We start from the raw sequence: 24,392 nt of genomic DNA, 5'->3' as shown, positions 1-24,392 counted from the left end.
GTTTTAAACATTATTTGTATGTATTTTGTTTTTGTTTTGGCTACATGCAGAGTATGGCAGCATGCAACCGTTACAGCCACAATTTCTTGGTATGATATCACTTTACTTTTCCAAAATCAATGAAAAGTGATCAATAGCCGTAGTCAAAGCATCTTTTTGTCAGACTGCTTTATTTCCGAAGCATTCAAAATTAGTACATTTTAGCGCTTATGCTATTTTCCTAATATGGAGCCTTTTATCACAACCCGAAGGGAACATGGCGGCTACCTTGTTGCAAGCTGTATTATTTTTTTAAGTTCAGCTTGTTCCTGTCTCTATCATACGGTAATAAAATGACAAACAAAGTATGTTTTCATTTAATCAAGTTAAATTTAATTTGTGTTTAAATGTAGCGACACTCCCTAAAGTCATTTGACGTACAAGGCGTGAAAAAACAAAGGGCTGAGTTCTATTTTAAAACACTGTCAACCACGTTGGGCCACTCAAAGGGAACTGATTAGTTATTGTCTTCAAAAGATACCATCTTTGTAGAAATGCCATCCATTGACATTACATTGGAAAGCAGAGCGAGTCTAGCATTTATTGTGTTAGAACACGTTGATTCTATGTTAATAGACATACGTAAAAAGATATGAGAAGAGGTTGATGAGCTTGTTCCGCAAGAATTTTGCTTCATTTCCATATTGGGGCCACCCCAATAAGCGAAGTGCAGGATCTGAAGACTCTCATGAAGACTTAGCTATCAACCTTGTCTCACCTATCCTACCTAATTCACTTTGCCTTATTTATTCACCTTGCACAACATAATGTGTTGCCAACTTCAATTAATTACATAGTTGTTTCTGTAGACTTAATCTCTTTTCGTATTTACCCACCTATTTACTTATCTGTAGTTTTTACTGTGTGTACTTTCCTCTTCTTTTACTGATTATCCTGGCCCGCCTCGATTAGCACTGCTATCTGTGGTGCCAGGGGATTAAGGATTTATTGCCAAATAAAATGTTGTTGTTTGGCCAAGATGAGCGTCAGAGATGCCCTTCATGACGGAAAAATGCTGGTTATTCACAGTTACGACGGAAAGTAGAATCAGAAGAGAAAGGCCCGCGAATTCATGGAAGGCACTAAGGGGAACAAATATGGAGCAACATCTACAGAAACAAGTCAAGAGGCAAGGCATTTACATGAAAGCAGATTAATACCAGGTGCTAAAAAGCTAGCGCAAAAAAAGTTGAACAAACATTTTACTATTCCCTCAAGTACGAATACCTTCAACATCTCAGAAAAAATCTGATATCTCATTCAGTGAGAAAGTCAGTGATCATGAGCAGAAAACTGAGCAAAACCAAACTGTTAAAAAGGGGTACCCCTTGTTTTCCCAACAGAAGAATACTTTTGTTCACCGATGATGAAAGTTCCAACAAACCATCCTGGCTAGAGAGCGGAAACACTGGAATTTAAAAGTTCATGAATTAAATAATTCCAAACAATGTACCACATATGACAATGAATTGCTTGGTATCGTTGATACGGATTGGACCCTTAGAAACGCACTACTTCTTCAAATCCCAACACATGAACTGCAAGTTATGCAAGATAGCCTAGAAACTGTTAACAATCATTGGCATCCTCCACCTCCACCAAAAACAATTTCTGGAAATTATGAGGTGATATCGAAGCTACTGGTATACATTGAAAATGAAAATAGCAAATTATCCTCAGTTACCTCTGAGACAATCAAAGACCAAACAGAGGAAACATTGCATAACTATTTGCGTCACTTAAAACGCACCAGTGACGCACTTTTCATGGTCCTAAATTCACAGGAAGCCAATTTGAGAACATTCAAAGCTTAACTACTGGAAGAGGAGCCATCTGACAGTTCCGTTTTATCAGTCGAGGAAGAAAACGAAATAGCTTCAAACATGTTTTCGGAGCGCGAAGATAACTAGCCACCAAACGTTAGACATCAAATGTATGATTTTAGGCTCAAAAAGGCTCATCCTTGTAGATGGTATTACTTTGATTATTCGATCTTTTCCCAGATATTTTTTTGTTGTCTTTTCTAATACAATGTTGTAAACTTAAAATGTCACTTCTTTTAAAAATGGAACGCATCATTTTGTGTATCAGTTAAAATAAACCTAAAATGAACCAGGAAAAAACTAACTGATCGATTAAGGAATAATTGATTGATCAAGGAATCAATTGTATCCATTAGCGGCCTTGAGGGATGATCAGTTGACCAATTGTGATTTTGAGGCCAAAGTATTACCACTATTTTGTCTGTATGTTCCAGTAACAGTTATTTTAAAAGTATTAAGTGAGCGCAGTTTATCAGTGGAAGCGTGTTTTGGTAATAAAAGTAGAAAATCTGCAGAATTTTGTTTCCCATGCCGTTTTTGCCCCGTTTTCCGGTTTGTCATCCTTTATAGTGTTGGCAGCGGTCTTAATCTTCAGATGGATTCCGTCTATTATCCGCATTGGTGGACAAAACGTATATTGTCCTGGATGAAATCCAAGGACAGATTTACTTGGTCGGTACCATTTTTGTCTCAGTTTAATGGTTGTATCAGCATAATTTCAAAATTTCAATGCCCCCAAATTCTGTAAACGTAACCCGAAAATAGCTCTGATCTGAATCAGCAAAAATTTCTTAAGTTGCTTTTCATTTCCCCTTTCATTTGCTTTTATGGATCTTTGGCGATTTTATACAACCAGGAACACTACCCCATTGTCATATTGCCTGGGAAGGTATGGTCATCCTGTTCCATCACTTTGCAGATTTGGTATACTCATACTGAAGCCGGGCCAGAAAACTTTTCCATTAGATTTAAGTTCCAACAGTCAGGATTCAGCTGGCTAGTTGTTTCATCCCCAGTGAAAATTTTAATATTTTCGGAATGTTCAGTTTCGTAACAAGATACATTACCTGAGCGCTAATGGCTTTTATGACGAATGAATGACAAGTCACACGTAGACAAAGTTTTCATCTTCGCCAACCAAAAAAACACAGAAAATTTAAAACCGCAACTGGAAAGCAACTCGCGTCTGGCAGACTTAGTAGGATCCCACTGGGGTAGAAAAGTGTCAATGATGACTACTGAATTAGACCAGATATATTTTTATCTACCAAGAAAGTCCCGTCAAAAAATTCGCCCCGTTGCAGCATTGCATTCAGTTAAATCAGCAGTATTTATTTCGTGTGATGTATGCCGAAAGATGGGTTAACAAATGTCTAACTGCTTTGACAGCTGCTCTGATGAGAACCATTTTGTCCAGTTTTTACACAGGGAAAATTTTGTCAGCGGTCCCTATGCAGATTTGTCAGTTTGAGACCATATTTGTCGAGATGGTGGCCGAGAACTGCCACTCAGTCTTCGGCACATTTTTTTTTTCTTTATTATAAGCAGATTGAATGTAAAACAAAATGAAAATAACATTTAAATCAAATAAAAATGCAATAAAATGTAAAACAAAATGCAAGTAAAATCTCAATCAAAATACAAATGCAATTAAACTGCAAAGTTAACTCCATTCAGATTAAAATTGACTGCACTTCAAAAGAGAATGCAAAACAAATATAAGTAGAAGTCAAAGTCAATTAAAATTCAATAAATTTTGAAAAGAGAATGGAAAACGAAGTTAGTGGCAGTGCTCGGCCATGCGAAGATTTACTTTCGTTTGAAGTAAAATTGAAAGTAAATTATTTGCGTGGCCGAGCGCTGCCACTGCCAGACCCGCCCCAGGCCTCCAAACCAATACCATAAAGCCATGCGCATGTTTTGTGTGAGTAGTCAACATGGCGGAGTGGAGGCAGTATGCCGCCATTCAGAAGGCTAAGAGAAAGGGCAAGAAAACAGGAGAGGAAAGCACTGTGGCGGAAGAAATAGTAGTGCAAAGAATGAGTGGGGTTTCACTGATAATTTAGCTTGTGAAATCATTAACAAACCAAAATTCGCTTCTTAATGTTCACCATGTACCAAAACGTTTCTAGCCCTAAATGGTTTTGGTACTTAACACCCCAGCTGTAGAATGGGTACCTGTGACTAAAGGTCGTAGAGAGACTAACTTTGACGCATCTTCCCGAGTGACTTTCTCTGATGGTCGAACTTTGATAAAACCTTGCTTGATTAAAGGAGAACTGAAGGTGAAAATCTCATTTTTTAAGAAATTAAAGACAAAGAAAACAATAGTCCTTGAGTAAATGTTGCAGTATTATTGTTTTTCCCATTTCAAGCATGTTTTACAAGAAAAAAAGGCCGTAAAACTACACCATGTCGTCCGCCATCTTGTCAGTCATCTTGAAGGCGTGGGTACCAAGCATGACGTTACTGCGCTCAGTCATGAACGCACTAAATTTAAATAGCAGAGGTCAGAAATGGTTCATTGCACTGTTGTAAATTGTTCACATAGGTCTCCCAGAGATACTAGAAAAGGAATAAGTTTCCATCGATTTCCCTTAAAAGATGAAACCCGACTGAGTGAATGGCTGGCCCAAATCAAGAGAGAAAATATGCCGCCACTGGCAGATAGCCACTTATGTTCAGCGCATTTTGAGTCTTCGTGTTTAGAAGAAGACGTACAGTCGAAACTCGTGCCCGAGAGTGGTAGAAAACGCAACTTAAAAGATGATGCAATTCCAACCTTGCTTGCACATAAGAAGAGATCAACCCGAAGCTGCCTGCCAGTGAGCGCCGCAAACGGAAAGCGTTTCATGAAGAAGTCGCGTTTTATGCTATATATAGAAACCCTCGAAAAACTGTGTATTTACTATAAGCTACCAATAAAATTGCCTTTCGTTTAAATAAGTTTCAATGTTATTGACAAATGGTCTATAATTCTTCATTTGTGTTTAAACCGTACAGACTATAAATCAAACTTTGGAGAGCAGTAATGCAAATTCAGAAGCCGCACAGAAACCAGACAGAGAGTTCGTGACAACAGCTGCGATGTCGCAGACATGAACATTCGTCAAAACGTAAAAACCGCCAAGAAAAAAGAGAAAAACACAAGCCTCTTCAAAATGTTTGGTTAATGACTGTTACAGCCAAACCGAAGTTACGATGGTGGATCAAACATGCCAGACAGACATGCCACATACCTCAAACTCCCCTCAGAAAATGAAATCTATTTCCTTAGCTGACCTTCGCCACGCTGTATCAAATGACCACAGCTATGCATTGTCCAAGGATTCATTCCCTAATGAAGATGTTATTTGCCAACCTAAACAGTCAGTAAGAAAATTAGAATTTTCTGAAATAGCACTCAGTTTCAAAGAGGAGCGAAGTGAAGCTGAATGGCTGATGGAAATGTCCGACTCTGATGAGTCCGAATTAAGCGACGTCGACAGTGATTTTGGTCAAGAAAATTCTGACCCTGAAGACAACTCAGACGATACTAAATTGTTTAAAAAAGTGAAGTTGACGATGACGAGGAGGAAAGGGAGTCCAACAACTGGCTTGACGACAACTGTGGTGATGTCCACAAAGAACGAAAGTTCTTAGTGTTTGAGAGTAAATTAAAAGAGCTTTTCTCTCAATGTGTCAAATGTCCAAACTGTGGACGCAATGTTAAAAACCTAACACTTAAAACTAAAGGGTCACTTACCCACGATAAAAAATCTTGGATGCTGCGAAAAGCCATTGCGGTGGCAAACGCAACTATTTGTTAGTTCAATGGCAGCGGGAAGTTTATTGCTTAGCGCTGGAATGCTGTTCACTGCAAATTCTTACGGCAGTGTTGCAAAAGCAACTAACATGAAATTTTTCAGTGAAAGAAGTTACAACGAAACTCAGACAAGCTATCTGTTCCCAATTGTTGACTAACCCTAACACTGAACATCAAGCGCAAACGTTAAGCAAAGTTAGGAACAAGGAGGTTGTGGCAGGAGGCGATGGTCGCTGTGATAGTCCAGGACACTCGGCGAAATACGGGACTTACAGTATAGTGGACACATAGACATCAAAGGTTCTAGATCTTTCATTAGTTCAAGTGACAGAGGTCAAAAACTCAAATGGGATGGAATTGGAAGGACTGAAGCATTGGCCATTGCAAAACTTGCAACAGATAGGCATATCCAAGTAAGAGCACACTTGAAAAAGGAACGACCAAACATCAGGCACATGGCTAAATCGGTAAAAAAAAATTGAGCAAAAAGGCCCAGGCAAAGCGATGCGCTGCTCTGAAACCATGGATTCATGCCATCATAACTCACCTCTGGTGGTGTGCAAAGACTTCACAAGGCAATGGTACTGAGTGTGTGGAAAGATGAAAATCTATAGTTTATCACACGGCAAACATACACCACTGGGAGAGTTGTCAGCATTTCCATCGGTGTGCCCACCCACCCATCCCACAAGAAACCGAGAGAAGGAAGCAGTGGCTAAAAGTTGGAAGCCCCGCCCATGATGCGCTGAAAGAGGTTGCTTTAATTGGAACCAGTCTCTTTTAAAGGATATAGCGATGCTTGCAGAATTTATCCACACAGGCATCTTGGAGATGTATCACAGTCTAATGGCAAAGAAATACTGTCATAAGTTGCATCATTAATTTTACCATGGCATGAGAGCACGCACTCAACTTGCTATTCTTGACCACAATCATAATGTGGGACGTACCCAAGCCATGACAAAAGAGGGTGTTGCAAAACACAAATTTGCGCATCCCAAGGAAAGTCCCGGCTGGGTTGCAAAGCCTCAGTACAAGGATAAGTCTTACCAGTTTTTGTATGATCTCATGTCTGATCTCCTTGCATTTAAGAGAGGGCAAATTGAAGTGCCTCCCCTTCCCGCTAAGCCTGCTGCAGCAAACATTGCTCCTACAGCAAGACCACCCAAAGAGAACTTGCTAGAGAGACACAGATCTCGCTTTAATACAAATAATGTAACAAACTGAACAAAGTTTTATTGCTCCTTTCATACAATTTCCTTTATCCAGGATAAGTCCACTTCGGAATAACTTTCGTCAGGTGTACGAAAACCAGTGTAATTTCTGTCTGCATCAGGATAGGCTTCTCGTATATCATTCACAACGCATGCAGGAATTACTTTTCTGACATACCTCCCCAGTCTGTTATGTATCCACCAAGTAAATTGGCGACATGCGGCATAACGATTTTTTTTGCAAAGAAGAAATATCTACACATCATTTTATGTATTAGGGGTCGGTGGCATCAACTCTCCCGATTAATTTTGAGTAACATCACAACAAAATTTGGGAGGTATGCTTGTAGTGTAACTTGTACCTTGCAGCTGCCTTTGATTGCAAAGTTCAGTGGCACGTTTGTAAGTTCTTATTAGGAGATTCTGGTTGACATGTTCGGCCAACAATAATGCGAACTGTTAGTAATATTTAATAGTAAAGCCATGCATTCAATGTTTATATAACAATTATCCCATGAGACCGCGTTGGATATGAAGTGATAAATAACCAACGAGCGCGTAGCGCGAGTTGGTTATGATCACTTCATCTCCAACAAGGTCGAATGGAATAATTGTTTTAGTATATTCTCAAATCGGGTATTGGTCGCCGATTTTTATCTCAACAATTTTACAAAGCGGTCAAAAGAGCATACAACTTCCGGTCACGCGCGCGCTGTGGTCACCTGATTATTACATCACTGGATGAGCTGAACGAAATTTGACAGCTACACAAACGGCAAACTGTGGTCAACTGTTAACGAAAATCAACCTTGAAATATTCAACTGTTCAAATGCAAGGAAAAAAGACGGCTTCGGAAGCTTTCAAGTGGTTAAATAGTGTTTGAAGTTCAGGAAGATTTTCCTTATTCTCCGGCTCCATAATAGTTGTGAACTTGGACATTGCAGTTGAAGAAAACCTGCGGAAAGCTTCTTCGCTCGCTTTGCCAAACCTTGGTATTTACAAACTGATTTTGGACTGAAACTGTCCCTTCACTTTGAGGTTGCCGTTCTTGCTGGCCATGGCATTCGTTTTCTTCCTCAGCTGCAGAGATACCAGTGCATGGGGAGGCTTCAGAGGCTCCGGCTGAGACAAAATCACTGAGAACGTGTGACATCTTCTTCTGCTGTTCTATGGATGAGCGATTATTAACTCAAAATACTCGACACCTTGTGGCGTTGTTCTTAGGGAGAGCATTCCAGGGTTCAACTGCTGCAGATTTTTTCTTCCTCGTCGTCCGAAAAAAAGGGTGAGATAAAACCATGCTGTTCTCTGCAGTTTGGCTGGATTTTGACTGTCGGCCGACCCAAGTTCGCCACTTTCAAAGAGCCTCTGGATTTGATCTTTTGACACTGCTTTCTTGTGAACAATTCCAGCTATTTTACCCGTCTTTCTGAGATCCTTTACAAAGGAATTGAAAATTTTATTGCCTTCGGTAAACACAGCGTCGGAGATGATAGAAAAAGACTTGTTGGGTGGCGAGCGAAGAAAGCGATCTATGGCGGCTCGAGTAGACTTCATGGATGTGTTTTTGTAATACGTGCCGTCTTTCTTCCTTGCGGAGGTGTAGATTCATTCAGCTCCTCTCTGGACATGTCTTCAATTCGTTTCGAAAATTTTGAGGCAACAGTACTTGACAGCCATTCTGTAAATAACAAGGTGAGAATATTTGTCATTGTTACGCAGATATGAAATTATCAAAATATCGACAGTGAACGTAAACAATTGTTGCTAGCTTTTGAGTAAAACTCCCAGATACGTACCATTAAATGTGTTCATGCCGAACATTGTGGCTTTCTTCGTTTTTTCTGGAACAGCATTGTCTAATATCTCTTGAAGTTTAGTGGGAGACAGCTCCTGAAACCTGCCAGTATCGGTCATTATGGAGAGCTGAAGTTAACAACTTCGTGCGGAAATTTTTAAACTTGGCGCACTATTTTCCATATTAGGTAAAACTCCGACTAATGGCTCATAGTCGGAGTTTTTGAGCCAATTAGAGAGCTAGAAATGCAATAGTCGGAGCTGAGAATATACTAAAATTAAATGGCTTCCAGTTCTACTGTTATGAGCTTGATATTAGTAAGATTATGACTCTTCTCAGAACCCACAAACTAAAACAAACAGCAACAGGTGTACCGGCAGACAGGATACCTACATATTATTCATTTTTCGTGGTGCTCTTGTCGCACGCGTCTGGCTCAACCCAACAATGGCAGTCTCCAGCACTTCTCTTTGCAAGCACTACGAAAATCAATAACTTAAATCAAGGGACCATCTTTTAAATTAAGTATGAGTTTACCCTTGAATTAATAACGTCTTACTTGTTTAAAGACATTAATCCTTAAAACAAGGTTCAGGTAGCTATATTTTCTTAATCTGAGGAACGGCAATCTAATTTAAGGAAATTGTTGAATGTGTAAAGTTAATTTAAGGACAAATATTCGTACTCTCAACCTTGAATGGGTCCGGATAATCTGCGAGCCAGCGAGGCATGCGAGGCGTGCGAGGCGTGCGAGGCATGCGAGCCATCGGAAAATATAAATTTTTAAAAATATTTTAATTGGAAATAGTTTGTTTTGTTATTGGAAACGTGCTTTCAATCGCGAATATGTTAAACCGCGATGGCTCACGCGGCGGCCATGTTATTTTGGATGTGAACAGTCTGGGTCGAGGGAGAGCGACAAATTTTGACTTTCTCTCCCCTCTCCGATAGTCTTTCTGTCCTGTTTCGATCGTGCGAACCGTTCAGCGTGCTCGTGGCCGGATCTTCAAAAAATCTTCCATCCTTGTGGACAATCCAGTTCAATCGAATCCATCTAGCAATAAACTGCTTGAAAAAGTGAGTATTTACCTGATTTACCTTCGCTTTAGTCTGTTGTCAGCTGTTTTGTGTAATGAATTATTCATCATTGCTAATGTTTTATGTATGTTATTCAGTTCGCAGATGGCAAATCGACGCACGCAGTGTCTCGTAGAAGCAACGAAGCGTGGTTTCACGCTAAACATCGATCCAAGCGGGGAAAGAAACGGTTGCTTTTACCAGTGTTTGGCAAAGCATTTGGGGATGAAAGATGTGCAAGGACTAATCGACATGTTAGAGAACTACATGCTTAATCACCGACTGGTTTCTGTTAAAAACGAGGTAAGATGTTATGTTTTAGACTTAGACTTAGGTATAATTTTTAATTATTACTTTTACGTATAATTTTAATTTTTTTTACGTAATTTTTTTACCTATAAAATAGACGCTTGAAGTTAAATAGTTAAGAGTAAATGTCTGTAAAAACCAAAGAAATCCCGGACACAGCTCAAAATTCGAATTCGCTCATACTTTGTAGATTGATAGGCCCTAGTGCAACACTTATGAAAAGGACATCCATTTAACCAAATGACCACTCGTTTACGAGAAACGAATTTTAAATTATCAACGGCATTTTTGGTCAACAAAGCCTCAAATAATGTCAACATTCATTAAGCTACCGAATCAAGCAATCGTAACTTTTGAATCTCTTACATGCAAATCCTATTCATTAAATGCTTTTTTAGTTCTCTGACTTGTAACATAGCCAGGCAACTCTTCTTATAAATATTTTACGATTTTTTTTTTAAGGAATGCCAACGGCTTCTCTTAAAGGCTTTGTTAGGACCTCCAACAAACTAGCCATAACTACCTGTGGTACTCAAAAAATCTCACCGAAAAACCTTCCGGGGGTACAATTTATGATAGTTTTCAGTTTCTATCGCTTCAATTTCTTGGGATCTTTCGTACGTTAAGAAAAAAACATTTCTAAACTGAGCATATTTTCACTATCCGCCATTTTGAAATGAACAACAAACACACTTGAATTGTTTATAAAACTTACATTGTTTTATTCAAATAAGCCGCTTGAAACATCTATTTGTACGAAGTATCAACTGCGGTAAATCCCTTTTATGTTCTTTTTTGTGAATTGAAATCATAACCTAAAGTGTAGCAAGTTAACATAACAAAATCGCGTCTGGCAATGGGTTTGCATAATTTCTACATTTTTGCCGTGACTCACCTCATTCCTGTCACTGACCTTCAACAAACTTGATTTCTTTGCCGTTATTTTCTTAGTTCTCGGTTTAATCTTACGTTCCCTACTATACAAGCCAAGCTACAAACCATTGTGAATCTTTCACCGCGAGCTCAGCCGTTCCAACCAGAAATTTGTGCAGTATTTTCGTCTATTTCGAATACAGTTTTACAGAAATTCACGTGATCAACACGGAACGTCACTTTGTGTTACTTTGCGTCACGCTCACGCAACTTTCAATACCCCTTCTTTGGCAAAACTCGCTTACGCGAACCTTGAGACTGGAAAAGGTCAAAACTGGCAAACATATTTTATAACTTAAGCTAAGCGAAAAAAGACAATAAACTTCTTGTCGCTAATTGTCTAGGAAGACGTGAATTAACTCAACGGGAACTCCAACCAATAAACCGGCAAATGGGTGGCTTACTGCAGTACACATTTGTTTTACGAACTTAAAAAAGATTAAATAAAAGTCAAGGCTTTTCAAAGCATTTTCAGGCTAAGATTGACTAAAAATAGAAAATGAATAAATGTTTTTAAGTTGACTGTGATCAGCTTGTACCATATAACTGGGTTTTCATATACCTTATGCAAAAATGACTGACATTTTAACATTCCCGTTTGTTGCATTCACTAGCCTCGTTCAAGGTAAAATACTCTTTTGATTTTTAAACTCAATAACGAAGCTAGTGAGGCTAATTTGAATGCAAACAAAAGGATATTAAAATGTCAGTCATTTTTGCATAGGGTCTCTGCCCCCCACCCTCCCACCCAATTTCTTTAAAATGAAACTCACGGTCGCGCGCGACAAGACAGTTACCGTTTCGCAGGACTTTCGCGCGTGGGGCAAACTCACGCACAGGGTCTTCTATTTGTCGCTCAAAAATTGTGACTGAAAAAGAAAAAGAATTTATTTTAGCCCAGATTCTAGCGGAGGTAGAGAGTCTGGCCCTTCGATCTTCGTCCTTAACTTATTGCAAACACTTTCATTATATCCAATTCTGATTAAACGAGGACTGCATGAAGTGCACCAACCACACATAAACTAAACACCTTAGGGGTTCGTCAAAACAAACAATTCTATATGAAAACGTATTCTGGCAGACTTGTCTTCCCTAACACTCCTTTATTAATGCCAAATTTTTGGCAACTTTAGCTTATGTTGCACTGTCCAATTGCAGCTTACAATGTGAGATTTGGGAAGGTTATAATAATAATAATAATAATAATAATAATAATAATAATAATAATAATAATAATAATAATAAATAATAATAATAATACAGTCAACTCTCTCATAGCGACCACTTTTCATAAGCGACCACCTTCCGTAAGCGACCACCTTGTAAACGACGGTTTTTTTTTCTCAGTTAAATACTGTTTCAAGAGCTGTCTCCACTCAAGCGAGCGACCACCACTCAAATTTCTTAAGGGACCGCGACCACTTTTTAGGCCAGAAATTACACATTCTTTTGTTTTCTGTTTCCGGTAAGCGACCACACAACATAATCACGTATGATCGCATGTAAATCATTACTCAGAAGTGACAAAAGTTCAATTTTGATGACGCTTCCCTGTACTGCTGACAGATAATGACAGTTTACAGACAGAGAAGATGGCTACAATTAGGTAAACGGGAATTGTTACAGTGATCTGTTCCAAAATGAACCATGAACCATGTTATACAAAGTTTCATAAGAAGAATGAATAAATGTGAAAAAATCAAATAAATAAGTTTCCATTTGCCTGATTTTAGCTGCTAAGGTAACATTTTTTTGTAATTAATTAATCAATCCAGTATTAGGCTTAGTTTGTTGATCTTTCCCGTAAGCGACCACCTCCCGTAAGCGACCACTTTGTCGTGCACCAAGGGTGGTCGCTTACAAGAGAGTTGACTGTAATAATAATAATAATAATTATAATTTTGGCAGGTGTCATTTACGTGCACATGACCTTTCCCCAACAAGCTGGGTAAGCAGATCAATGAATGGTAAGTTCCATCCACATTTAATCCCAGATTCTCACAAAGCTCTCTCAACATTTTAACTGGAAAATTTGGTAACTTTTCTCGCTCGCCAAGCTGCATGACTTTATCGATCGCCAACCTAATCTCGACATTCCCGAACCGACTGAGATCAGGGTACGAGATTACTGCCAACCAATACCCAAACGTTCACGGTGCAAGGGACATATGGTCATTTCCTGGATGTTCGGCGGTGTTTGAAAACAGGCTGGCACTTCTTGCTAGTATGAGCTCGACTTCCGTTTCACAGCCACTAAATTTCAACAGTTTTTTGTGACCTGATACACTCTTGTTGCACGACACAAGAGGTAGGATCCCACACGACAGAATCCTACTTCTTGAATCACATCCACATTCGCCACCGACCAAAAGAGAGAAAGACATTTTCCTTCTTCTGACCAGACGTATCAGCTTTCGGTTAACAGCCGCATTTCGGAAACATGAAAGAAAAGAGTCGGCTCCGAAAGGTTGTTCATTTCAGTAAATATTCTAATAACTTTTATTAAACTGAGAACCCGGTTTGCGAGATAACTGTCTTTGCTTCGAATTTGATGTAATGACGGCATTTATCCTTTCATGATATTTGTTTTTATTCCATTTCGAGTTTCGTTTCGACTGATTTGCTTTCTTCACTTTGCAAGAGACTCTTTAACCGAGGCACGTATTCAAACAATACTTGTCATTGCTACGGTTTCACGATTGCCGTGGGCCACAGCACACCGTTTTGGACAAAACAGGTACATAATCATAGACATTATGCAGTTCAATACACTTTGGACTTATACTGCCGTCTTGAGGTAAATTGAAGGGGTAAAGTAATGAGGGAAGGCCATGTGACGTGTACTGCGAGAAACGGCCCTTCGACAAGGGTAATTTGATACAAACAGGTAAGCTTATTTCAATCCATTTCTTTGTCGGATATGTGAAAATCTGTAGTAGTCCCGAAACATTTTATTCTTGGATATTTGAACAACCAAAAAAGGGAAATTTTGGACTGACGCTTTCGAAAAAAAAAAAAAAAACAAACAAACAAACTCAAATACATGCTCAGTCAGTGTCTGGTTCTCCAGGAAATCCATTCCAAAGGGGCAGCACTAAAAGCAGGAATCCGGAATCTGAAATCCGAAATCCAGAATCCAGAATCCGGTTCCAGCGGAAGCCTCAAGATTCAACAATTAGGTTGTACAAAGATTGTCTCCAGAAAACCTTAACATAGTTTCAAAATGAAGATATAGACTATCAAATTTCTTTTCTTTACTGTACGCTCGATCGTTTTTAAATGTTTTAACCAAGAGACCAATCATTTTTCATTTGCGGGAAATAATGACTTTATTAGATTTTTTCTCTGATGCCACGAATCGAAAAATATAACATTTGCGTTGACAATATTTTCAGACAATTTTTGTACAATCTAATTGATCAATCTTGAGGATTCCTCTGGATCGGGAGTCCAGTTTTCTGTTCCGTATTCTGGATTCCAGATTCCTGATTTTAGTGTTGCCCCTTAGTTTTCAAAATGGCGTCCGTCGGCAAATTTGTCATATTAGCAAACTTCAATGAAGTTGTATCACACAACTAACCGACATCCCAAAAAAATGCCAGCATAACTTTTGACATCTATCCTATATTTGTATCTGCAGTATAGTTTGAGGTCCTAGTTTGGAGTACCGACATGATTTTTAGGGAGTTATATTAAGGTACCTCAAAACTATTTGAAAAGAGTATCGAAGGTGGCTTCAAGAAAAAACCCATGACCGTTGTTAAGGAAGAAAATTACGCTTTTCTTATCACTGCTGAATTTTCTAGAGACCAGACTATAAAGTTCCAGCAAAGGAAGATTTACAGTGTATTTTTAACGAACACTAGAATGCTATGAATATTGTGAAATTTCGATCCAAATTAGCCTCAAAACCAACGCAAACGTTTTTATTAAATTACTCTTAAGGAAACGAATTTTAAAACGAACTAACCCTGTTTTGTTTAGTTTGGGTCAAAGGCCTATCTATAGAAAAAGTATGAGCGAAATCGAATTTTGAGCTGTGTCCGCGATTTGACGATTATATTTGATGCTTAGGGACATTTACTCTTAATATCTTCTCGCCACCTTACAATGGCCATTCTACATTTTGACACTCCCCCCCCCCCCTTTAAAAAATTGAAGTGCCGACACGTCGCCCCCTCAGAAAAATAGCCGTTTTTTGCCGACCCCTTCAGAAATTTTGGAAAGATCAAAGAGTGCAGGCGTCTTGGAAGCCCTTCAGAAAATCTCGTTAACAGGGGGGTTAGGGGGGTGTCTGTTTGTTGTAGATTATTTTCTTGAGAGGAGGAAGCAAAGAGGGGGGCTTGTTAGAGCATTAACATTTACTGTAGTTGATTTTCATTGTTATTCAGGACGGATCATTTGCAACAGCTGACCTCTGGAGCTTTCTCTCAGATGGAGACTTCAAGGCCAGCGGAAAGCGACCAACTGCTTGGAAGGAATGCATCCTAGGCCTGAGAGACGAGATGGCAAATCATGTTGTTATTAGATCTGCTGCCTCCTTCTTCTCATGTAATATTCACATCATCGATTGGTTGGGTGTAAGTACGCTAACATGCTCATTTTTTTGCTATATACTTTCGTTTGAGTGGAACCTCATTTCATCTGTAAAGCACAGCCAACCACACTAAATCAGAACATTAAAGCGAGGGTCTAGCAATAGGAGGTTTTAAAGAGTAGAAAAAGAGAAGATTTAAAAAAAAAGAACATAAGACAAAAACCAAATGTGCTGCACTAATTCTACCCCAGTTCTAATTGGTGACTGCATATTATCCTCTGACATATTGGTACACTTGAGCCCCTGTAATGCAAACCAACAAGGGTAACAAAAGACTGTTAGTGAAAACACTGTCAAGGGATTAGAATAATAAATAGGAAATGAGTAAATAAACGACACCGAAATTACCTGCAGAAGCAATAAGGAGATATGACTTGTCACGAATACAACTCCATAAGGTACAGCTGTAATGTCAGTAATACAACCAAACATCCAATAAATCACATACATACCTACATACTGTATACAATTAGGTATAAGATAAGATATTTGCACTTTTTATACTTTCCTCATTTAACAACGGAAAGACCCAAGATAATTTTCCACGTCACTTGAAAGTCACAAAAGATTGCGTGACATTTTTGGTAGTTTAGCCTAAAAAATTGCAAGGGTCATGGAATAAGCCCCAATTTTGTGGTGTGGAATGTAAAGTCTTTGTCAGATATTCTGAATCAAATCAACAGCGTTCATGACTAGAATCCTGCCTTTTCCTATGAAGAGACTGAAACAGACAAACCGCATAATAAAAAGGAAACCAGTGGTAATGAATGCTATCAGTGCACATTCAAAAAAGATTTTGACTTCTTGATCTACGTAGCACTTAAGATTGAAGTTATTTGTCTATCATTTTCAACTGTAGAAACATTTGTATTCTTGAACATGTGTAAATTCAGCTTTATTGAAGAAAAAATTAGTTCCAGCCTCAGCCTCATTCGAAACCCTTGTTCATTCCCGTCTACATAGACATTCCATTTTGTCTACACATTCCGTTCCACATTTGATTCTCACCATACGCATTCATTGCACTATGATGCAATGAATGAGCTAAAGAATAAGATTAACAATAATTAACAAGGTAAAATTTAAAGGCAAGCATTATGTTCACACACTTTTACTGTCTACCTTTAAAGAGAGAGACATTAACTGCTCCCTTCAACGGTTATGGCAAGGAGGATGTCTATATGGCATATACTGGAGCACACTACATGTTGTTGTCAGCTAGAAATGGAAGTCTCAGTTATGCAGACAAGAGCTCACCTGTTTCTGGTAAAATTTCCTGTGTTCTTTATAAGGAGTTGAACTGGCACAGTTCCAGACAAGTCAATCCATAGATTAATCAATTGTATTTTTTAATTAATAGTACCTGAGAAGCACAGGGGTGCACCACAATTCTTTGACTGTGGACCTGAGGGCTTCAACCCTGGCATAAGTGTCTTCAAGGGCCAGTCAATAAAGGTGAGTCCATGCTAATGTGTGGTGTACATGTGTAGTATAGTACTTTAAGGAAGGCAGCAAGCTTCCGATATTTAAAATAGTTAGGCTTACGATGTTAAAGTGCTACACGTCCTTACAAAATAGGTGACAGTTGTAATGGTTTCGCTTGTCATTTCATGAAATGGAAATACTTCTATACTTTCTTTGAATAGTTGGAAGCTGTCAAGACAGAACCTTTCCAGGGTCCACATACTAAAATGGAGCTAAGAAATGAAATGCAAAGCTCACCAATCTTCATCAGCTCTGATGAGCATGAGGAGCATGATGTCCCAGAAATAGTGAGTGTATAAATAACTTTATTTCATTAAAATCTTTTGTTTACATGAGATGTGCATATATAAACACCCTTATCTTAAATGTTCCAACTCAGTTACTCGTGTCAGTTAAGTAATATGCTGGAAGGCTGTCCATTGTAAGTGAATAGTAAATTTCATAGAAAAAATTCCATTCTGTAACACTGTCCTGTAAAAAACATTACTGACATTACCATAGGTGTTGTCATCTGTGTCATCTGGGGAAAGTATGGAAGAAAGTGTGTTTGCTCCATCCCATACCAGCCAAAGAAAACGTAAAAGGCAGAAAAAACGGGCTCAAGTATGTACAAAATTAACTAAAGCTTTTACTGGAGAATTACAGTTGACTCCCGATAACTAAAACGGTGGCTATCTCGAACCTCCAACTAAGTCAAAGTAATTTTCATGTCCATTCGGGACATTTTCTATATAAAGTTACCCTCAATTACTTGAACTTCAGATAACTCGAACATTTTTTTTATTTCTGAGTTATCGGAATCGACTGTAGTTCTATCTTATGTAACTTTATGTAAAGTGAAAAAACAACTTAAAAAAACAACTTATTAAAACAAAACAGGGATTCCCATTCTGCATAAAAGAGATCTGAAATCAACAGTGTTGCCATAGCAACATCAAAACGTCAGGCATTTCTTAGGGTACAGTACTGGTGCCAAGTTTTATTACCATCGCTTTATTATTTGCAGAGATATTATTGATATTGTGTTTTGGTACCATACTGGAACCACTTGTGACATCATCAGTTAGCTAATTTGATGTTCTCAACAAACTCGCTGGGAAAATGCATACATTTTATCTTAACAGTGGTGCTCCACCTGCATCATGCAGTAGTCAGCTAGTATGGATGTGAAATTAGTCACTTTCTCCCCATTTGAACATGCAGGTGGTTTCGTCCTCTGATGATCTTTGTGATGCTCTCAGTGGTTTAAGCTCCTGCAACAGCACTCCTGTCAAAAAACAGAAAAAGAAGAAAATCCAGAAACAGGTACGTTCAGCGGATGCAACAAGGTGATTTAAATTTCCCATGCCTGCACAGGTGAAATCCAAATCCAAAAGTAAAAAAAAAAAAAACATTACCGGTATGTTGTTTAATATTTCAGATGGATTCCACCATGGAGGAGCTGTCCCGTGGTATGAGTGGCCTTAGCTCTGCTGATAGTACTCCCTCCAAAATCCCTCAATCCTCAAAGGCAAGCTCGTCAGATGTTTGCCCAAAGAAGCTGTTTGCCGAGGAAAGGTAAATTTTCATGCCAAAACACATTTCTGTTTTATAAACGTGTTGTCCGATGACAGGTTTGTTTTTTGTCAAGATATCTAACTGTTTTGTTTTTGAGATATCAACTCCTATCATTCTTCATAAACTAAGAAATAGTAGGAGGCTTTGTATTGAGACCTCCCTTTCTCTTATCTGATCTCTGAACATTGTTTCTGTCAGGAAAATTCAAAATTTATTAATGAAATGCCATTCAAAGATTAGGCATCTGGTAGATGTGTGAACACCCTGAAAATTGAAAATTGAACGACTTAATAAAATTATATTGTGTCCATAATTGTTAACGTGGGGCTCTAATTTTTTAAGTAATTATTTGATTAATATTGTCTTTGAAAAGCCCTTATGAGGAAAGTCCATAATGCATTCATTTATACATGTATGTCAGTTGCAAACACTGTGTGATCTGTCATACTCTTTTTTTTTTTTTAAGGGATGCTATCTTCACGCAAAAAGGCAGTCGGTCCTACCTTAACCAGGAGGAAGTGGATAACATGGAAGAAACAGAAGTTGAAACAGTTCCCCCAACGCCCATAGCTCCCGTGAAATACCTTGTCTCATACAATGAAAAAGATCCTTTGTCGTCCGTTTTGGATAATTGGAACTGGGGTCACAGTCAACCATGTAAGAGGAAAGGTTTCTGTGCTGGAGGAAGGCGAACCCTTCAGATTTGTTGGGGATCGCTATAGTGTCCAAATCTGAAGTGTCCATTTCAAAAAATAAACAAAAAGAAGAACACAGTCGACTTCACCAGAGCAAAGAATTGTATTCATTGTAAACATCCTGCAGATTCTATCGAGTGCACAGCGAGAAAATATGTGGAGAACAATCGCTGCCATGAAGAGATGAGAGTAATCTATATTGGAGAACATAATTGCACTCCAAGGGCAGTGGAGAAAAAACCCCCGAAAGAAGATGTAGAAAGTATTCTTCGTGTAAAACCAACCATTACTCCTGGGGCGCTCCAAATTGACAAAGTCAGGGAGGCGTTGTTGAGTGGAAAAGATGCAAATGAGGTAAATAATGTTGCTATGGAGTATAGTAACAAAAGACACTTAAAGTTTCTTCATAAGTCCATAAAGCAAAAGACCTGCCCTGGGGGAAAGGATATTGAGGCTATCTGCGTTCTAAAGGAAGATTTTGTAAAACGTGGTCTAGACAAAAACTTAATACTGGCGGTTGGGGAGGACTATGTTATCCTGTCATCGGAGGTAAGAATTCGCATTGCGGCTCAAATAACGCTAGGCTTAGTGACAGAGCTCGTTAGCTTGGATGGGTGCGAAAGCCATGCGAAGGAATTCACGGAAATTGAAATGACTACCTATTCTCCAACTCTTCTACGAAATGTGAAACTTGTGAGCATGTTTGCACCAAAACCCGGTGAAAACGCTGAGAATGTGGAGAGGATGGTTACCGCCTTTGACAGTGCTGTAAACAAAATTCTACCCACTGTAGCCCGAGAGTTTGAGCTAAATCCCGATGACTTTGCTGGAAACGGCTTAGACCCCCATTCTTATGTTGGTGATGAGGGAGGGGCATTGTGCGAAGGGTGACAACGCCAAGAACAAATCAACTTCCGATGCGTTTCATTTAAAGCAGGATGTAAATTGGCATCTCAAATTTTTTAAAACCAGTCGAGATCAAAATAAATTCAAAAAGTTAATGAACGAAGCTTCCAACGCACCAACATCAATTGAAGCGGAACAGGCTTTGAAAGCTCTAGACTCTCTCATTGAAAGGTGTTTCTCGGACCCATCTAAAATGATGAACTTCAAAAAATGGTGGTGGGCGAGCTGGCAGCAGTGGTGCAAATCAGATTCAACAAGCTCAGCATCGTCTGCAGAGGTTTCCAACGCTAAGGCTATTAGCGCCTCTGGCTATAGAAAACGCTTGTTGGACGTTGTCACTGCAGAGTGCTCAGCAGCAATTCTGGAAGCAGCTGAAGTTAAGCGTCAAGAAAATGGTCTTAAAACGGTCGGTGAAGGACCAACGGCGTTTGACCGAAATGAAAGACAACAAGCAACCCTCGAAAAGAATACAGCTGCTTGTTCGGATGCTGTACAGTATATTTCTGAAAATGCGGATCAATTGACGGATCACTTCGATACCCTGACGAACTTCGAAAAGCCACAGAGTGACTACAAAGTCAACACACGGGACAGCCATAGAGCGGACAAAAGAAAAGCTAAAAAAACCAGCAAAGAGAAGGTGGTCACGAAAGAGGTGTCCAATGCTCAGTTGAGGTACTTCGAAAAGTACGTCACCAATATAACACTTGATCTGCTGGAATACAAAAGCTCCATGAGCCAATTCGAGTTCAAAGTTCTAGACACCATGGGATGCCTGGAGACTGTTATTCTTACAAGTGATTCAGTCTGCTGCTCTTCCTTGGCATTCAGACAGAAATGTCAACACATGATCTGGCTGTTCAACCACATTTTTGGGTTCAAAAAAGAAGAACCACTGATTTACAAAATGAAATTTACATCCTTAGAGTGGAACAAATTGGTGAACGTGTTTCCTGAATCAGTACGAGTTATGCAAATTCCTCCATTTGCTGAGAAAGGTTATTCCGTCAGTTCAAGAACATCAAGAACTGCCAAGTGTGCGACTTGCAAGACAGAATTAAAGCTGGGCGATTTGCAAGTCAGCACAGAAGGCCCCTATCGTACAATCATGCGCAAGTGGGTAAAACGGATGTTCTACTTTTGTCCTCTCATAAAATGTGTTACCAAGATTCCGAGAAACAGTTTTATCAGCCCATTTTGTCCCTCGACAATGATGTTAACCCTTAGCCCTTCCTTGACCCCAGAACAAAAACGTAGATTTGAACTTAGCTGGAGTAAGCTTTGAACTGCCGCTTGTAATTCTTGACATAAAGAGGGTATTAGGATTGGACTATTAGAAATCGCGGGAGTGGATACAAAAGATTTCCAGTGCACAAATTTCTAGTTGTCTGTTGGATTATTTTTTGTCAGTCGTTTTTTGGATGGTGGACTGCTTGCAGTAGCAGAAAATTTATTTAGGGAATTGTAGGACCTATCCCGCAATTTCTAATGGTGCGCCCCTTATATTGGTCGTGTGTGGAAACGATATTAGTATTTGCGTTCGACGAAGGAGAACGCAAGCCTAATTTCGTTTTTGCGTCCTGTGTCTTTTGAGTTGGTGTGCCTGTGTACGGCTATGCAGAACTTTTTGAGATTGCTGTAAGGACACCCAAATAGCCCCCCCGCTTGAGTTTTGCAGGGGCATGTGTCGGCCGGGAAACTGGTGCGAACTTATGACGACTCTGACCTCGTTTTCGCGCTAGAGCCATCTTTTTAGTCTCGTTTTCGCATGAGTCGCCCCCTCGTTTTCGCGTTAGAGCCATCTTTTAATGTTGCTAGCGGGTCGAGTTTCACGTGTTGCGTGCTTGCTTGGGAGTTTGATCCTTTCTTGGCGTTTGGTGTGCTTGCTTGTCGAATTCTGGACTGTACTTCCTGGCTGTGTGGACTGTTATCAGATAAGTTGTGTTGTTTACGCTTGAAGTTAGAGTTACTGGCATTTGGAATCTTGCGAAATTATTGCGAAAGCTTATCGATGTCCAGTTCCTTCGTTTCAGCGGGAGTGGAGTTTCACGTTCTTGCATCGCTTTTGGTGTGCTGGCTGGACGGCTGTGCTTCGTTAGGGAAGTTGCGTTGTTTAAGTTAGAAAAAAATATTTTCGGGTGAAATTTAGATTTATCAACGCCTTCACGAAGTGTGTACGACTGCGAAGACACATGGATAAGTTCAGCGTAGTGTTGTTTACCCGTTTCACTACAAGAAACCAACGCTGCCTTGCGCTGACTAAATCAAGAGACAAGTTGCGTAGTTTCAGCAAAATATATTACATTTACTTTCGGAGATGTGTAGCTCGGCAAATAATTTACTTACCGAGTTATGTAGATCGGCAAATGGCCATGATTTGTGGTCACCAAAGCAAAAAGTTGCCGAGTTGGGTAGCTCGGCAAATGGCCATGATTTGTTTCGAGAAAAGCAACATTCCTAGTGCGAGTGAAACGAATTGGTGAAGTTGCAATGGCAAACACTTTATCGAGTCATTCGATTTTAAGGGATTGCAAGCACTCGGTGGTACCCAGTTTTTGTTATTGCAAGGCAACGTTGGTTTCTTGTAGTGAAACGGCCACAGTTCGGTTCCGTTTTACGGGGACCAACTCTGCGAGACAGCCGCCAACTTTGTTTGCGTTTTTAATTTTGTTGGAGCGATGGATGTGCGCACGTGTATGCTCGAGCTGGAAAGAGTTCGCTCTTCAAGCGTTTTCTCGCTTCTTTGCTAATTACAAGCGAAAGTATTGCGCGTTTTTTAATCAAGGAAATGCTGTTTTCGAAGGTTTGATTCAAAAGATTAAAGCATAATTATGTGCAGCGTACTGGTTTAGCGAGGTTAAAAGCGATCGCGCGTGTTTCAATTCTCGACTTGTGAATTAACAGCGGCCAAAAAGTCGCAATATTTTAGTTTCGCTTCATTCACTGTTAAACTGGGTTTAGTGAACAAGTTATCCAGTCATCTATCAGTGGAAGACACGGTTACAATCTGAATCAGTTGATAGAAAATGGAGAAAACGTGACTTTGCCTTTTGAGATGATCTCAATAATATTTATGCAAATTTGTAACGCCACGCCGAAGATGTCTCGTGGCGGCTTTCAATGTCTGCTCAAAGGCAATGGCATATGAACGGCCACGTTGAAGTTTCCCCGGTTCCTTGCCGATTTCTACCGTAAATGTTGTACGCTTTAAAATAAGGAAATGCCTTTTTCGAAGTTTTCATTCAAAAGATTCAAGTTCAATAAAGTATAATCTCGCGTTGCGTACTGCTTACGCAGCAAATATATTTTTTCTTTCATTTAGTATATTTTAGCTATTTATTTATTTAGTTGTTTATTTATTTATTAAGTTGTTTATTTATTTATTTATTTATTTATTTATTATATAATTATCAATCTTTTGGCTTCTATTCCTCTAATAACGTGAAACTCAACTCCTGCAACAAACGAAGGAAATGAACATATCGATATGCTTTCGCAAGATTCCAAATGCCAGTAACTCTAACTTCAAAAGTAAACAATGCATCTTCCCTGATAACAGTCCACACAGCAAGGAAGCACACTCCAAAATTCGACAAGCAAGCAAACCAAACGTGAAGAGAAGGTCGAACCCAACAAGCAAGCGCACCAAATATCCATTATATTATAAACACTGGGTTATACAATGATTTTTTTGCGATTTAAATAAACATGTGAAAACTATCTGGCAGTTAACGTAACTTTCTTTTCCCAAATGGTCGAACGCATCTCACTAATCTCTGATTACTACTAGTAGTATTAGTATCTCTCGTTGTTAGCTACGCGCACTCTTGAGAGATAATTTGCGTCTTATTTAAGCCTAGGGGGTTCATTAAGGGCCGGACAAAGGGCAAAGTGACTGCCAATTGTGAGCACGAATTTGCCCGACTGTTTTTAATCCTCTGCTTTCAACTCAACTGTACTTACTAAGAAAATGTCCTCCCATATGCCAGGGTGCTGAGTCCTGATGCCCTCTTGCTACAAATCTTAATGGACCCCCAGTTTAAGCCGCGGCTAATTTAAGTCGCGTCTGGTTTTTCTCATATAAACCCTAATATCAGCACGTAAAGATAAAATTTGCAATGTTCTGTTTGTTTATAGATACTTATGACATTTC

At 39.3% G+C, this 24,392-nt stretch overlaps 1 protein-coding gene and 2 pseudogenes across 2 annotated transcripts; all 3 read left to right on the top strand.

Moving 5' to 3' along the window:
* Window positions 1-24,392, top strand: part of LOC146489411 (uncharacterized) — a 176,940-nt pseudogene that overhangs the window by 75,438 nt on the left and 77,110 nt on the right.
* LOC146489416 (uncharacterized) lies at window positions 4,514-6,894 on the top strand (annotated as a pseudogene).
* Window positions 9,536-19,375, top strand: LOC146489415 (uncharacterized). 2 transcript variants are annotated; one of them, XM_085108772.1, is made up of 10 exons: window positions 9,536-9,757; window positions 9,856-10,060; window positions 15,391-15,579; window positions 16,727-16,862; window positions 16,957-17,051; window positions 17,243-17,368; window positions 17,583-17,684; window positions 18,285-18,386; window positions 18,502-18,638; window positions 19,105-19,375. In XM_085108772.1, the coding sequence occupies exons 2-10, from the start codon at window positions 9,863-9,865 to the stop codon at window positions 19,358-19,360; spliced, it is 1,341 nt and encodes a 446-aa protein (XP_084964898.1). In that variant the 5' UTR covers window positions 9,536-9,757; window positions 9,856-9,862; the 3' UTR covers window positions 19,361-19,375. The 2 variants fall into 2 exon arrangements, with proteins under 2 accessions (XP_084964898.1, XP_084964906.1); XM_085108780.1 differs by lacking the exon at window positions 17,583-17,684 and having other exon boundaries at window positions 9,545-10,060.

This window comes from Pavona decussata, unplaced genomic scaffold (genome assembly GCF_977016875.1).
Source record: "Pavona decussata unplaced genomic scaffold, jaPavDecu1.1 SCAFFOLD_6, whole genome shotgun sequence".
Classification (NCBI taxonomy): domain Eukaryota; kingdom Metazoa; phylum Cnidaria; class Anthozoa; order Scleractinia; family Agariciidae; genus Pavona; species Pavona decussata.
This window is presented reverse-complemented; position numbering and strand designations above follow the sequence as displayed.